The sequence below is a fragment of the Ipomoea nil genome, unplaced genomic scaffold (genome assembly GCF_001879475.1).
Source record: "Ipomoea nil cultivar Tokyo-kokei standard unplaced genomic scaffold, Asagao_1.1 scaffold1043, whole genome shotgun sequence".
Classification (NCBI taxonomy): domain Eukaryota; kingdom Viridiplantae; phylum Streptophyta; class Magnoliopsida; order Solanales; family Convolvulaceae; genus Ipomoea; species Ipomoea nil.
Window position 1 is genome coordinate 12,741,741 of NW_017617471.1, and position 14,606 is coordinate 12,756,346.

The 14,606-nt window shown below is 30.7% G+C and overlaps 1 protein-coding gene across 1 annotated transcript; it reads left to right on the forward strand.

The window, feature by feature from the left end:
• The first annotated feature begins 308 nt into the window (after positions 1–308).
• LOC109180988 (nicotianamine synthase-like) lies at positions 309–1,584 on the forward strand. The gene has a single exon (XM_019330726.1). It carries the CDS (start codon positions 365–367, stop codon positions 1,334–1,336), a length of 972 nt encoding a protein of 323 aa, XP_019186271.1. The 5' UTR covers positions 309–364; the 3' UTR covers positions 1,337–1,584.
• Positions 1,585–14,606: the final 13,022 nt, after the last annotated feature.

Consider the following 14,606-nt stretch of genomic DNA (forward strand, 5'->3'; position numbering starts at 1 on the left):
ATTTATGCGTGTCTAAATCAAAAATTCCAAAACCAATCCAGATGTCAACGCTACACAATGTAGTAGATAGTTATTGGATTATATCTAGGGTGGCCATTCAAATAACATAAAGGACACTTTTTCCTATCCCCTAATTAAGAGAACAAAATGAAAGTAGGCAAAATTACAAAAACTAACCGCATTAGGCATTAGCAATGGCTCCTTTCTGGCTTTGTATCATCCCCCCACTCCCCCACCCCCCAACCCCTCTTCCATGGACCCCACAAACATCAATAAATAGACTTGCGGAGGCCTCAGATCCTAGAACATCAACAATTTTCAAACTATTTAGCCATTTTGCGTAATTTAACCTCATAGTGTCAACATGGTTTGCCAGAAAAACCCAGTAGTACAAAAAATCTGCGAATTGTACGATGAGATTTCGAGGTTGGAGAACCTGAAGCCCTCCGAGGATGTCGACACGCTGTTCACACAGCTAGTCCACACGTGCATCCCACCAAACCCTATAGATGTCTCTAAGCTCTGTTCCAAGATCCAAGAAATGAGGTCCAACCTCATAAGGTTGTGTGGTGAAGCCGAGGGTCTTCTTGAATCCCATTACTCCACAATTCTTGCTTCTCTCCCGGACCCCCTAAAAAATCTCTCTCTTTTCCCTTACTTCAACAATTACCTCAAACTAAGCCTCCTCGAGTTTGATCTTCTCAGCAGGCATTACAGCGGCGGCGCGCCGCGTCGCCTCGCGTTTGTCGGGTCCGGCCCCTTGCCGCTCTCGTCGATAGTCCTGGCCACCTGCCACCTCACGGCCACGGATTTCCACAACTACGACATTGATCCCGCGGCGAACGCCATGGCGGCGCGGTTGGTGGGGTCGGATCCCGGCCTCTCCGGGCGCATGTTCTTCCACACCGCGGACATCATGGGCGTTACGTGCGACTTGAAGGAGTACGATGTGGTGTTCCTGGCGGCGCTGGTGGGTATGGATAAGGAGGAGAAGGAGCGAGCTATAGACCACTTGGCTAAATACATGGCTCCCGGGTCGCTCCTTGTGGTTCGGAGCGCCCACGGGGCACGGGCCTTTCTTTACCCTGTGGTGGAGCCTTGTGATCTCCGAGGATTCGAGGTTCTTACGGTGTACCATCCGACGGATGACGTTATTAACTCGGTGATCGTGGCGCGGAAGATGGCGCTGCCGCTGCCGGCCGCCGCCGTTCATTCGTATGATAATCGGGAGGGGTCGATGGTGCTCCCAAGCAAGTGTTCTTGTGCGGAGATTCACGCCTTCAATCCGCTCAACAAGTTGAGCATGATTGAAGAGTTTTCGCTTGATCAAGAATGACTAATAACTTTCTTGAATTGATCCAAGATCAGAAGGGGAGTGGGCCTAATCAATCTCCCTCTATTTCCATTGATTATTTGGTTAATCAATTATCAATTTGTTGTTGTTGTTGTTTTTGTTGTTAGTTTCCTCTGCATGTCTAACTGTTTTGCCTTATATGGTCTTAGTTTCATACAATACATTGTCTCCTACCCTATTTGTGTTCCTATCCTTTCTATATGTGTGTATGCTACTCTCAATCAATTTCAAGAATGGGAAATGGGGCATGGCCTACCTTTTGAAGTTTTCATTTGGATGCAAATTAAATTCTTGTTTTTGTTGATCTTCTTGACATCCACTTCATTTCTCAATCTATCCCAATTTTTTTTAAAAATCATTTTGCACCTCATGTTTAGTTTCTAATCTGTTTTCTCTGTTTAAATGGATGGTACTTTATGAACACGTTTCAGATAAAAGATAAGGGAAATGACTTTGTGTATGTGTAGCGTAGCGTAGCGCCTTGAAATTTAGTATCAATTTCATGATATTCACTTCATTCCCTAAATACTGTTTGCATTTTGCACATCACATCTAGTTTTTGTTCTTTATTCCTCTGTTTAAATGGAAAGTACTTTATGAAAACATTTTGATAACTATATATTAGTCAATTTGTTTTGGTTAAAAAAACCATGTTAGAAATGGAAATAAGTGTTCCGCGGAAGAAAGGAAAACAAGATCAAAGCAAATTAGGAATCAAACATTTTTACACCAACAAGCTAGAAAAATTGCAAAGTCATCATCAATCTATAAAAGAAGCAAGTAACGAAGAAGAAGACTCATGGCTTACATCTATAAAATACTAAGAGAAATGACTATGTAGCGCCTTAAAATTTAATATCAATTTATATTGTTTACATTTTGCACATAACATCTAGTTTTTGTTCTTTTTTCCTCTGTTTAAATGGACGGTACTTTATGAAAACATTTTGATAAATGTTAGAATTATTAGTCAATTTGTTTTGGTTAAAAAAAAAAAAAAACCATGTTAGTAAAAAGAAATGAGTGCCCCACGGAAAAATGGGAAACAAGATTAAAACAAATTAGAAATCAAACATTTAGACACCAACAAGAAAAATTGCAAAGTCATCGTCAATCTATAAAAGAAGCAAGGGAAGAAGAAGAAAAGACTCATTGTGATATCTTGTGTCGTCTAAGTCCGCTATAGTATACTAGTATAGGTATAGCCGTATAGGGTTTCAATTGATAGATAAGAAAATATTCAATTATGTAAAAGATCCAAACTCAATCTTGTACTTTAAATCGGGTTATAGTGGATTTGACTTGCACCTTAGGGTGTTTATCGGGTAGAATAGAACTTTCATTTGAAATGCATTAAAAATTGTCGAGTACTTTCGACCTTTCAAGGTGTTACAACTTGCGTTGTAATGCTGTGTTTCAATATTGATCAATATTAGTTCGTAATTGAGATCCAAAAATTCTCAATAAAGATTAAGAGAAATGGGTCTATTATGGCTTAAAAATTAGTCTCAATTTAATGAGATGCATTATTAATGAGCGCACATTTTGTATTTAATAAGTCGAGGCAAATGCCCTAAAGAGTTATATGTATTATGTTAAGTGTTTATGTGTATTATGTATTATGTTAGATTATGTGTATTATGTATTAAGTTAGATTATGTGTATTATGTTAGGACTTTATGTGTATTCTACTATACAATTATGTACATACTAAATAGGGGATTTTTAGGGCGCACAATGCACGATATAACAATTGATAAGTCTATCATTATTGTTGTTCCCAAAATGTTAAATCTTCAACCTGGCCCGACAGAGTATTTGGGAGAATGCAAATCATGGTAACTCTGTTGAACACAGATGTTAGACCTTTGTTTACGCCCACAAAGAGCCTTCCTCACTTTGAGAGGTTGCCCGGCCCCCAGCGACACTTTGAGAGGTCATTATTTTCAAACTTCACTCATGTGACCAACTGAGCTATCCATGCAGTTAATTAAGTCTTTCATTATTGCATATATTTACATCATTGCATTCATGATTCATGCCATTTCCTGATCAGCTGCATCTTTTAATTTATTAATTTCAAAAATTAAATAACTTTAATTTGAATTTAGAGAATCTTCGTGTGGTCGCCATTTCCCAAGATTAAATTACATAGAACAAAATATTATGTAAAAATAATGTTATATTTATTAATAGTTTTATGTTATGCAATAAATATTGTTTTAAATGTCTTGATTTAATTTGATTAATTCTAACAAAAGGTTGAACCCAACTCTAAGGGGCCCCACACTCCGACTCGACAGACCATTTGAGGGGATGTAAATCATGGTAACTCAACTAAATATGTTTATTTGATTAATTACTTTATGATAAGATACAATCAATATAAGCCACCTCATTCTTTATGAACGTAGTAATTCTCATTCCAAACTGTGACAAGGTAGAGAACTTGTACGTTATTTGGTGGTAATAACCCAATAACTAACATTTCAATTATTATTTGATATGTTTTCGTCTTATTAATTAATTCAATAATATTAAACCATTTAATTTGCAGAGAACTTATAAGTTATAATTCGATATTTATCACAAGTCAAGTGGTTTAACACATTATTTATGCAAACGTTTGTGGTAAATGAGCATTTTTATTTTTATTTTTTTTTTAAAATCTATCTCATAATTATTTTTACGAAGGATATGAGAAATTTATTGGAGAAAATATGAAAATATAATAAAATAATTTCATATATGTTGACCTGGCTTTACAATGTTTTTATTAATAACTTGCGTGTGATGTAGGGGTAACCCATAAAAAAAAAAAAAAATGAAGTCTTATTGACAAAATCTTTGTAATAATTATATCCAAGTATGCATAATAATTATATTAAAATCTTTAAAAATTGACAAATTAATATAAATATTTGTATTTTATAACAATTATAATTTTCAATTCAAGTATATAATATCATTTTTAAAAAGTATAATATATATATAAAAAAAACATTATGGTTAATAAGTTGACTAATTAAAACTAAAGAGCCAGCCTTTAATTTGCCCTTTTGGACCAGAATCTTAATCTAGTGCCTTAGACCAACCCAGCCATCTCAACTTACATTTTAAGGAGCTTATTTTGAAACACTGCTTGGGATAGCGTTTCAAAATAATGGTTCGTTTAAAAAGCAAGAAAATGACTTATGGAAAATGATTTTTGGAAAATTAATCATTTCCCAGCTGAAAATATTTTCCTTTCTAGTGTTTGGTTGCATTATGAAAAAGTGTCTTGGTGTGTTTGGTTCATTTCTTTTAAAATGAGTAGAATTGTATAATTAAACATTTTAATTATTTTATTTAGAATATAAAAATAATTATAATAATATTAAATATAATTTTATTTATTAAAAAAAATATCACTGGTTTCCACCGGAAACCTTGTTGTATGTTTGGCGGAAGTCATTTTCTGCCAAAATGACCTTATTTCCGTTGACTGAATTTTCCATGTACATCCAAACACCGCTTAATATTTTACGTTCACAATCTTTTACCAAATAGAACTTATTATAACTTATTTATATGTAGTTTAAAATAAGTTATAAGCTCTAAAGTAAGTTCTAACAAATAGAGTCAAATTAAATACAAATAAAACTTTAAAATTGAACTCTTTAGATAAAACATGTTACATATATAAAAGCACACTATAATATTATAGCCACTAATGATACATAAATCAAGAGAATTCAATTATTTTAAAATTAAACACTGTATATAATTGTTTATAATTATCACAAAATATAAAAGTTTGAATTTTATTTTACTAAGTTTAAAAGATTTGAATATAATTGTTATAAGGCAGAAATGATTGTTGTTTTTTTTTGTACGAATAAACCAAAATTAAACATTAATGTAAAACATGTATGCATTCAATATCACCGAATTGAAAACTATAAGTACCATATATTTTATTATGGTGCATATATAAACTATTGACATGATCCATGGGCAATTATTTGTGAAACAGCTTCGACTATGTAAAAGATAAGGAATTAATGACAAAAATGCACTGAAAGCTACCACTAGGCTAAGTTGATAATGTTAAATTATACCTCACCTTGTTATCAAGTATCATTTTTTATTTTAATTGATACACATCACAATCTAAAAATTTTATATCTTGCAATAATTATATCTAAATATTTTAAATTTGATAATTTAAAACAAAACATTTATAACACATGACAATTATATCATGACGGTAAACATGTTATTAACTGGAAATAAAATATAAATGTAAGACTAAATATACAAGGAATTAAGTGATTGTATTGCTAATAGTTCTGAGTACAAGATTCAAGCATCTGTCTCAAGTGATCGTTACAATTGATCACCTAAATTGCACTCTGACCCCGAACACTTATTCAATTATTCCGTCACATCTAATTCCCTCGTCGATCACATACATATGTGTATATTTTTAGGTGACGAGAGAATCCCGTAACTACTACCCGAGGGTGTGTATTGAGTAAATCACACTTTGTACATAATCTTAGCTGACAAATGACCGCAAGGAGGTAAATTAAACTATGTTAGGTTGCCAATAGCTGATTGTCTCAAACCAAGAAGATCAATAGACCACTCCCGTTAGGTGTCAAATTTGTAACTGTGTAGTTACTAAGTCAACAGTCTAACCAATTTTGTTGAGATTTTTTTTTTTTTTTTGGTGAAATTGATGCCCCTACAATGGAGCATTACCTAATCCTTATGTAAGGCGTATTACAAGCATCAGAATGAAGAAGCCTAGTCAGCTCCGTTGGGGCGTCCTCGAGGGTTGTCGTTTCCCAGTCTAACCAATTTTGTTGAGGTTGTTGCCCTACGTATGTATATTTAAATTTTAGATACCTTAACTTGATAATAGTTATCAATTAATGAATAATGTGTATTGAATACGATTCCTCATTTGAAAATTTAGTTTTCTTTTTTTTTTTTTTAATTTTTTTAAAAATTTTCTTAAATTAAATACTTACTTTTTCAAAAAGAGTTTAATTTGTATTTCATTTCTCTTATTTGGTGTGTATATGTATTATTGACTTATTATCAACAAAATATTCTCATTACATATTTTATTGCATAGATGTACGTTAAAATGGTAATTAGAATAGAAAAAGAAAATTATTAGAAAAGCTAATTTGCATTTGTTTAGAATGTAACCGTTTTGAAATACGATACCTACTAAATTAAATGGAACTTTTAGAAATTTGTTTGATATAATAACCTTTCTTGTCATAAAAAAAAAAATACAATTTTATTTTATTTTAATTTTAAAATACTCATAATTCTTTACCATTGAAATTTAAACTTATTTTAGAATAATAATTAGAATGTTATTACAGTGATCAGACTACACGGTAATTAGCATAAACTTTTATCTTTTAATTTATTTATGAAGTTGTTTTTCATTTATTTCATTGGATTTTGAATTGCACACTTTAAAATTAGGCTAAAATAACTTTAATAAAGAAGAAGAAAAGAGAAAATGATGCTGCATCGGTGGTTCATGGTTGCCTTGTAGCTTTAAATGTTGTGTAACCTCAAAATCATAAATATGCCTCGACATTGGGATCATACACTTCTTCCCAACTCCCTAGAAATTCTGCTTATTTACTAAAAACTAGAAACAATGCTTCATATTTGGCTTTTCAAAAATTGAAAAAAAAAAAAAAAAAAAAAAAAAAAAAAAAAAAAAAAGAGAACGACTCCGATATTCTGTATACATTGGGTGCAAATAATTATAAATTATATTCATTGATATTGTAATTGTTGTCCACAATGATGAATGTTGTAATTAATGTGATCCATAATTTTAAAAAGTATAATAAATCGAATATGAATTGAAATACAATAAATATCAATGAAGCGCCATTTACACCATACGTATATAACATTATCTTCGTATTGAATCCTATTTTCTTCTCCCACACGATTATTATATCTTCATTTTTTTTTTTGGAATTCATAATTTTATTTTTATATATTTGTTTGGAAGTTATTGCAGAACCAAATTGTTTTCCCTAATCATAATCATAATAAATAATTAAATAAAGATGAAAAAAAATCAAAGTGAATAATAAGCAAAAAGATATCAAATCAACATCAACATAATTATTAAATTAGTTAATATAACATGTCTATATATATTAAAGCAAAATGATTAAGAAAAAAATTTCACTAATCATAATCATCATAAATAATTAAATAAAGATGAAAATAAAATCAAAGTAAATAATAAGAAAAAAAAAAAATTAGTGGATAAGAGAGTAATTCACAAAATTAATTTGAGTAATAATTGTTGATCCATAATTGAGAATTAACATTGCAATAATTATGTTATGTTTCTAACATTAATTGATTGGAGATAAATTTAAAATTCATAATCAATATTTACATGAACATCTATACCTACTTCAACACTATAAATAAACTATCATCCACAGGGCCACAACCGATACGTACTACAATTATGTTCGGTCGTGGCTGGAATTGGGAGGATGGTTGTGGCTAGAATAGGGAGAAGAATATTTCTGGGAGTTTAGATATCTTATAGAGTTTTATACCATGCGATATGGGGAAGATGAATCAAGAAATGCGCAGTAGACATGAAGAGAAAGTTGAGGATAAAAAATAAAAATCATACATTGCTTCTGAACTTGGGGCTTCGATTCTTGGAGCTGTTCTTTCTTGGAAGCAGAGGCAACTGTTAGCCGTAGCTCATGAACGCGAAGAAGAAGAAGAAGCAACTTACGTAAAAAGAATATTTTGTCCTCATGAATAAAAAATTTAAAAAGATTTAAGTTTTTCCGGTCAATTTACACCTGTGATTTGGCCGGAAGAACCAAATTTGCTATAAAAAAACATAGTTAAAAGACTAAATTGTTAATTTTAAAAGTCATTGAGCGAAATTAATATGCCCCCTATAGTCATAGGACGAAAAGTATAATTTGCTTATTTGTTAAATTAATAATAATCCGTGCATCGCACGAGACACTTACTAGTACTAGTTTTAAAAGGTATAATAAATCGAATATGAATTGAAATACAATAATATCAATGAAGCGCCATTTACACCATACGTATAACATTATCTTCGTATTGAATCCTATTTTCTTGTTCCACACGATTATTATATCTTCATTTTTTTTTGGGAATTCATAATTTTATTTTTATATATTTGTTTGGAAGATATTGCAGAATCAACTTAGGGTGTGTTTGAAAATCAGGAAAATGACTTCTAAAAAATATTTTTTTTGAAAATAAGTCATTTTTCAAAAAAAGATTTTTATTTCTAGTGTTTGGTTGTAATGTTACCTTTCAGAAAACTTTCTTAGTGTGTTTGGTTCATTTTAAGAAAAACGAGTAGAATTGTATAATTAAATATTTTAATTATTTTGTTTAGATATATAACAACATTTATAATAACAATTTTCAGTATAATCAATAAATGACTAATAAAATATCAAAATAACTAACCAAAGTATTGCAATTGAAAGTAACAAAATAAAATAAACAAGTGATCATCTCATTCAACGTCTTACAATCCAAATTAAGATATCAAAATAACAAACTAGCAATTCAACATGAAAGTCTTACAATTCAAGATAAAGTCATAAAATCCAACATAACCAACTTCAAAGCCATACACAATCTAACTCAAAGAAGAAATAAAGCTCTCAATCTATTTCCTTTTAAACTTGTACTCTTCACCTTGAGAATTCTAGCTTGAACTTCATTTGTCATTAGAAATTCAAATGTTTTACACAAGTCATCCTCATGAAAGTCAACATGCACCTATTGTCATCACTTGTTGATACAATTAACTTTCATCAATGACATCGGTACTCAATGACTTAATGTCTTATGCTATGTTACCAAGTTGCTCTGCCATATATTTCATCCACCGAATTTAAAATCTCTTATCAGATCGTCTTATTGATATGACAAATCGTGTTTTTTCATAAGTATTACAATTTTTATCATAAGTAACTCTTCAACCCCTAATATTAAAATTTGATTTAAAAGTATTATATATTTTTTCTTACGTATTATACTGCCTCTCACAAGTACCAATTAATTAATTTATCTATGATACTTTTTTTTGCATAAGTAACTGTTAAACCTTTAAATATTACGGAGCGTATTTTGGTTTAAAATTATTATACTTTTTTCTCAAAAGTATTAAAATTTCCCTTATAAGTAAAAAAAAAAAAAACAATTTATTCATTATTAGTATTACATTTTCTAGCATAAATATTACATTTTCATCTACACACAACATGTTTCACAAAATAAAGATATATAAGATGGTTTCACATAAAACTTACCTTTAATAAACTAAATGCGTTAAGGTTTTTAATAAACTAAATGCATTAAGGTTTTTTTTTTTTTTTGGAAACACTTATGATTCTTTACAAGATAATATCTGTTTTATACTAAAGAATCAAAGGCACATCACCATGTTCGATCATGTGACCACCCATTTGAATTATTTTTATAGAAAAATGTAAAATAGGTCACCGAATTTTTACTATTTCTGTAATTGGACCATTAAACTAAAAAATGTGTAATTGAATCATTTAATATATTAATAAAATTAAAAAGTGTGCAATTGACATTTTTTACAAGTAGACAACATGGGTTTCCGCTCACCTTTTTCAATGTCATGTTAGTATGTTACCTAGAAAATAAAATAGGTGGAGGAGGAGGTAAAGCTGCCTCTATACGTCAGCGACTTGAAGTTCGTAGGCTATCTCCTCCTCAATTCGCCGGCGACGTGGATGGAGGAGGTAGCCTGTCTCCTCATCCGTCCTCAATCGATTAAAAAAAAAAAAAAAAAAAAAACTTAACCAGTTCTACCTGGATCGAATAACCTACCTGGATCGAATAACCTGCTAGAAATGTTACTCCCATAAATTTATAGAGTTAGATCATTCAATTGTGCACTTTTTTGTTCGGTGATTCAATTGCACGAATAGTAAAAGTTCGATGGTTTATTTGACTTTTTTTTTTCCTATTTTTATACAAATATATATGTTTTTATATAAAATTATATTGCAATTATATGTTTTTTGTGGCAATCAATTTTAGTTTTATTTTTTTTCATTACATATATTTATTTATGATTTACAAAAATATATTATAAACAAATTTCTAAGAAAATTATAAACAATATATTAATAAAAGTTATGAAATGTTTGTAAGAGTGTATTAAATTTAAAGTTATGAAATGTTTGTAAGAGTGTATTAATTTTAAAATTTTTAATAACTTTTGTAAATTTTTTAATATGAAAAAGTTTTTAAGTGTTAATAATCGTCTATAAATATTTGTCCTAAATACTTTGATAAAGTTTTACAATATTAATAAAATTTAAGAGAACATTTATAAAGCCATTTAAAATCTATTATTTTAAAAATATTTTTAAAGTTCATATAAGTCTTTGATCGATTACACTTCTAAAATTTTGATGAATAATTTGTTTAATTTGATAAATATTAATTTTTTATTTGAATTAAATGTTAATTAAAATTATTAAAATCTGAAAATGAATCAACAATTATGGGGTTCAACATTCGGTTGCGTAACGCATTGAAATTATTTGGCAAAGAAGAATCCAACTTAATTATCATAATGGACATGCATGTTTGGAAACTTTCGGACATGAACGTACGTGTGGCTAAATCTGAACCCATCACAATGTCACTTGCACAGTTTTTGAATACGACGTTAAAGTCATTTGACAGTTGATATTGGAACATTATTCAATATTCACACAGTTTGTGTATGGACCATGATCGCCATTAAATAAAATTGTAATAAAATTAAAAATAATATTTTAATATTGTTATAATAAAAGTAGTGTGTGAAGTATAAAACAAAAAAAAAAAAAAAAAAAAAAGAGTTTATCAATAACATATAATGTTAAATGAAACTATAATATAATTAAAATGATACTTTAGTATTGCTATAATGATATATTAAATGAAACTATAGTATAATTAAAATGATACTTTAGTATTGCTATAATGAAACTAGTGTGTGTGAAAAATAAAATTAAAATCCAGAGCTATACAATAACATATATTGTCAAATGAACCTGAAGTGTAACTAAAATAATGTTGGAAAAATTAGCTTAAAATGACATATTAAGTAGCTATTTTGTGGTACAATTATCAGTGGGGTCCACTTTCGATTTGGGTCGGGTCAAAGTGGATTCGGGTTCTTCGTAGTGAGACGAAGAGATTGATATATTGTACGCTCAAAACGGATAATGGGTGAATGAGATATTGATTCTCAAAGTAGACCCATTTGAGTTGGGAAATAAAGGGAAATAGTGGACTTTGTCCCACATTGGTTTGGAAAGAAGATTTGCCCCCCTTATATACAAGAGCTCTTTTGAAGCATGTAGATGAGATCGAAAAGGCTTGATTCAAGCCTGAGCTCACCAGCACTTGCGAGCATGAATGTCGTTTGGATATTGGTTGGTCTTGCTTTGTTTAGGTGCTTAAACAAAGAATCGTAGCACGTTTAAGAACTTTATCCAATCACTCCACCTTTTTCTTCCCAGTTTTCTATTTTTTTCCATATAATAATAATTTTTCTGTAGAATTATTATTTTGGGATTTTTCAACCATATTACCCAACAAATAATATTTCAACGTTACTATAATTAAACTAGTGTGTGAAAAATGAAAGTAAAAAAATAGAGCTCATGCAACAATGTATATTGTCAATGAAACTGTAGTAGAATTAAAATGATACTTTAGTATTATATTGATATAATGAAACTAGTATGTGTGAAAAATGAAACTAAAAAACCACTACACTCTTTCGAGTGTAGGCACACCTCGCCTACCTAATTTACATGTGAGGGCAAAGATTCGAACTAGTGACTTTCTTGTCTTGACAGAGTTATAGGATTTTTTTTTTTTTTTTTTTTTTTGAGACACAAAGAGTCAACAACGCTTCCATCAAGGCTCGATCTCATGACCTCTCACACAAAAAGGTCACTACATGCCATCTGAGCCGGTAGGGGTGGAAATAGGCCGAGCCGAGCGGAGCTTTGAAAAATTAGGCCTGGCCTTAAGCCTTTTTAAAAGCCTGTTTAATATTTAGGTCATTACAAATGCTTCAAAGTATGTCCTACCTTAGCCTATTAAAGCCTACATGTTAAGACTTTTTAAAAACTTTAGTATATCTAAATAATATATACTTGAGGTTATATTGTAAATATATAAATATTAGGTATAAATAATATATATATATATATATATATATATATATATATATATATATATATATATATATATATATATATAGGCCAGGCAATCATTATTGTGTGGACCATGGTCCATACAAGTTGTGTGGACCATATTTTATATACTATAAAATAATGTACATTCAGTACAAAAATAATGTACACTCAGCACAAAAATAATGTATATTGTATTCAGGGGATGTACATTATTTTTGTACTGAGTGTACATTATATTGTATAATGTACACTCAATACAAAAATAATGTACATTTAGTATATTAAAAATGTATTTTTTGTTATGGTCCACATAACATTGTATGGACCATGGTCCATACAATAATTTGCCTAGGCCAGGCTTGTAGGTCTGAAGGTCGAGCCTGGTATATATAGGCCTGGCCTGTTTAGTTTAATAGGTTTTGAAATTGGTTCAAGCCTGACCTTTTTACTAAACGAGCTAGGCCTAATTAGGGACATAGGCCCTTACAAGGGGCCTGGCCTATTCCCACCCCTGAGCACAAGATGCTTGGCAAGATTGTTTTTATTTATTTAATCAAGATTCTATAAAAATCGTCACTGTTCCTTCCGTGTGAACGCAGGATCTCCTACCACAGATGCGCAAAAAATAGCTTGCACGCAATAGGGAAATAGGTTGAACGAATAACCCACTATTCCAACTTGAATTGGATGGCCTACGAAGTCTCAACGTCTCGGGATGATAGTGGCCGGAGCGTTACGTACGTTCACCCATTTAAGTATTTAACACGGTTCGAACTTGAACTCAATTATTTATGTCATCAAAACTTTTATCGAAATAATTAAATAATATTACTTATATTTATCTCAAACACATTTATCAATATTTGTAAGGTGTTAGAAAACATGCATGCTTAAAAGCTTTTAGAAAAGAAAAATAAAATAAAACAACCCTATAGAACTATTTTTGACTATTAACAACTATATTTACACCAACTAATAGTAATAATATTAATTTCAAACACATAAATATATGTATGTGTGTGTAACAACATTGTTTGCAAAAACCTATTCACATATGTATATGCTTGTAAACGCGAAAAATTTGAATGGTATATTCAAAGTGTCAGTTACAACTTACAAGTAGTATGTATCCAACGGGAAGGGGTACAATCTCTGGATATGAGAAGTCCTCTGATTCTCTACTAGAAGTATGTCGAAATGAAAGTATGTCGAATTCGGAGTATGCTGAATTGGAAGTATGCCGGGTTCAGAGTATGCTGAATTAGAAGTATGCCGGGTTCAGAGTATGCTGAATTGGAAGTATGCCGGGTTCAGAGTATGCTGAACTGGAAGTATGCCGAGTTCGAAGTATGTCGAACTGGAAGTATGCCGAGTTCGAAGTATGTCGAACTGGAAGTTTGCCGAGTTCGAAGTATGTCGAACTGGAAGTATGCCGAGTTCGAAGTAGTTCCTTGTTATTTAATGAAGGGCTATTATGCAATCTTTATGCAGCTTGATCTTCAAAGAAGGGCTTCCGGTACTTAAATTGTGGGTGTCCAAACGATATCATCGACGAGATTCCGGCAGAGTTCCCTTTCCTTCAAAATGAAACCACTATTTATAGTGGTGGGTGTAGGGAAAATCTCTAACCAACTCTATCTCTTTGGATAATTCATAAATTTAATTTAATTATTTTAATTAAATTAAGGAATGTACCGGGACACCATTATGTTCAGGTTCATCATTTCATCAAACTTCAAATAATATCAAATTATCCAATTTCCTCAAAATTATATCATCCACATATAATTTAATTTTGATGGGCCAAAACCAAGTCAAACCCGTCAACTATGCAGCCCAATTAATCCAAAGAGCCAGGTCCAATTCCATTAAATACTCCATCATCTTGGGCCAAATAATCCAACATCCAATTACAATACTCTTAATTAAGTAATTAAACTAATTAAATATTTAAT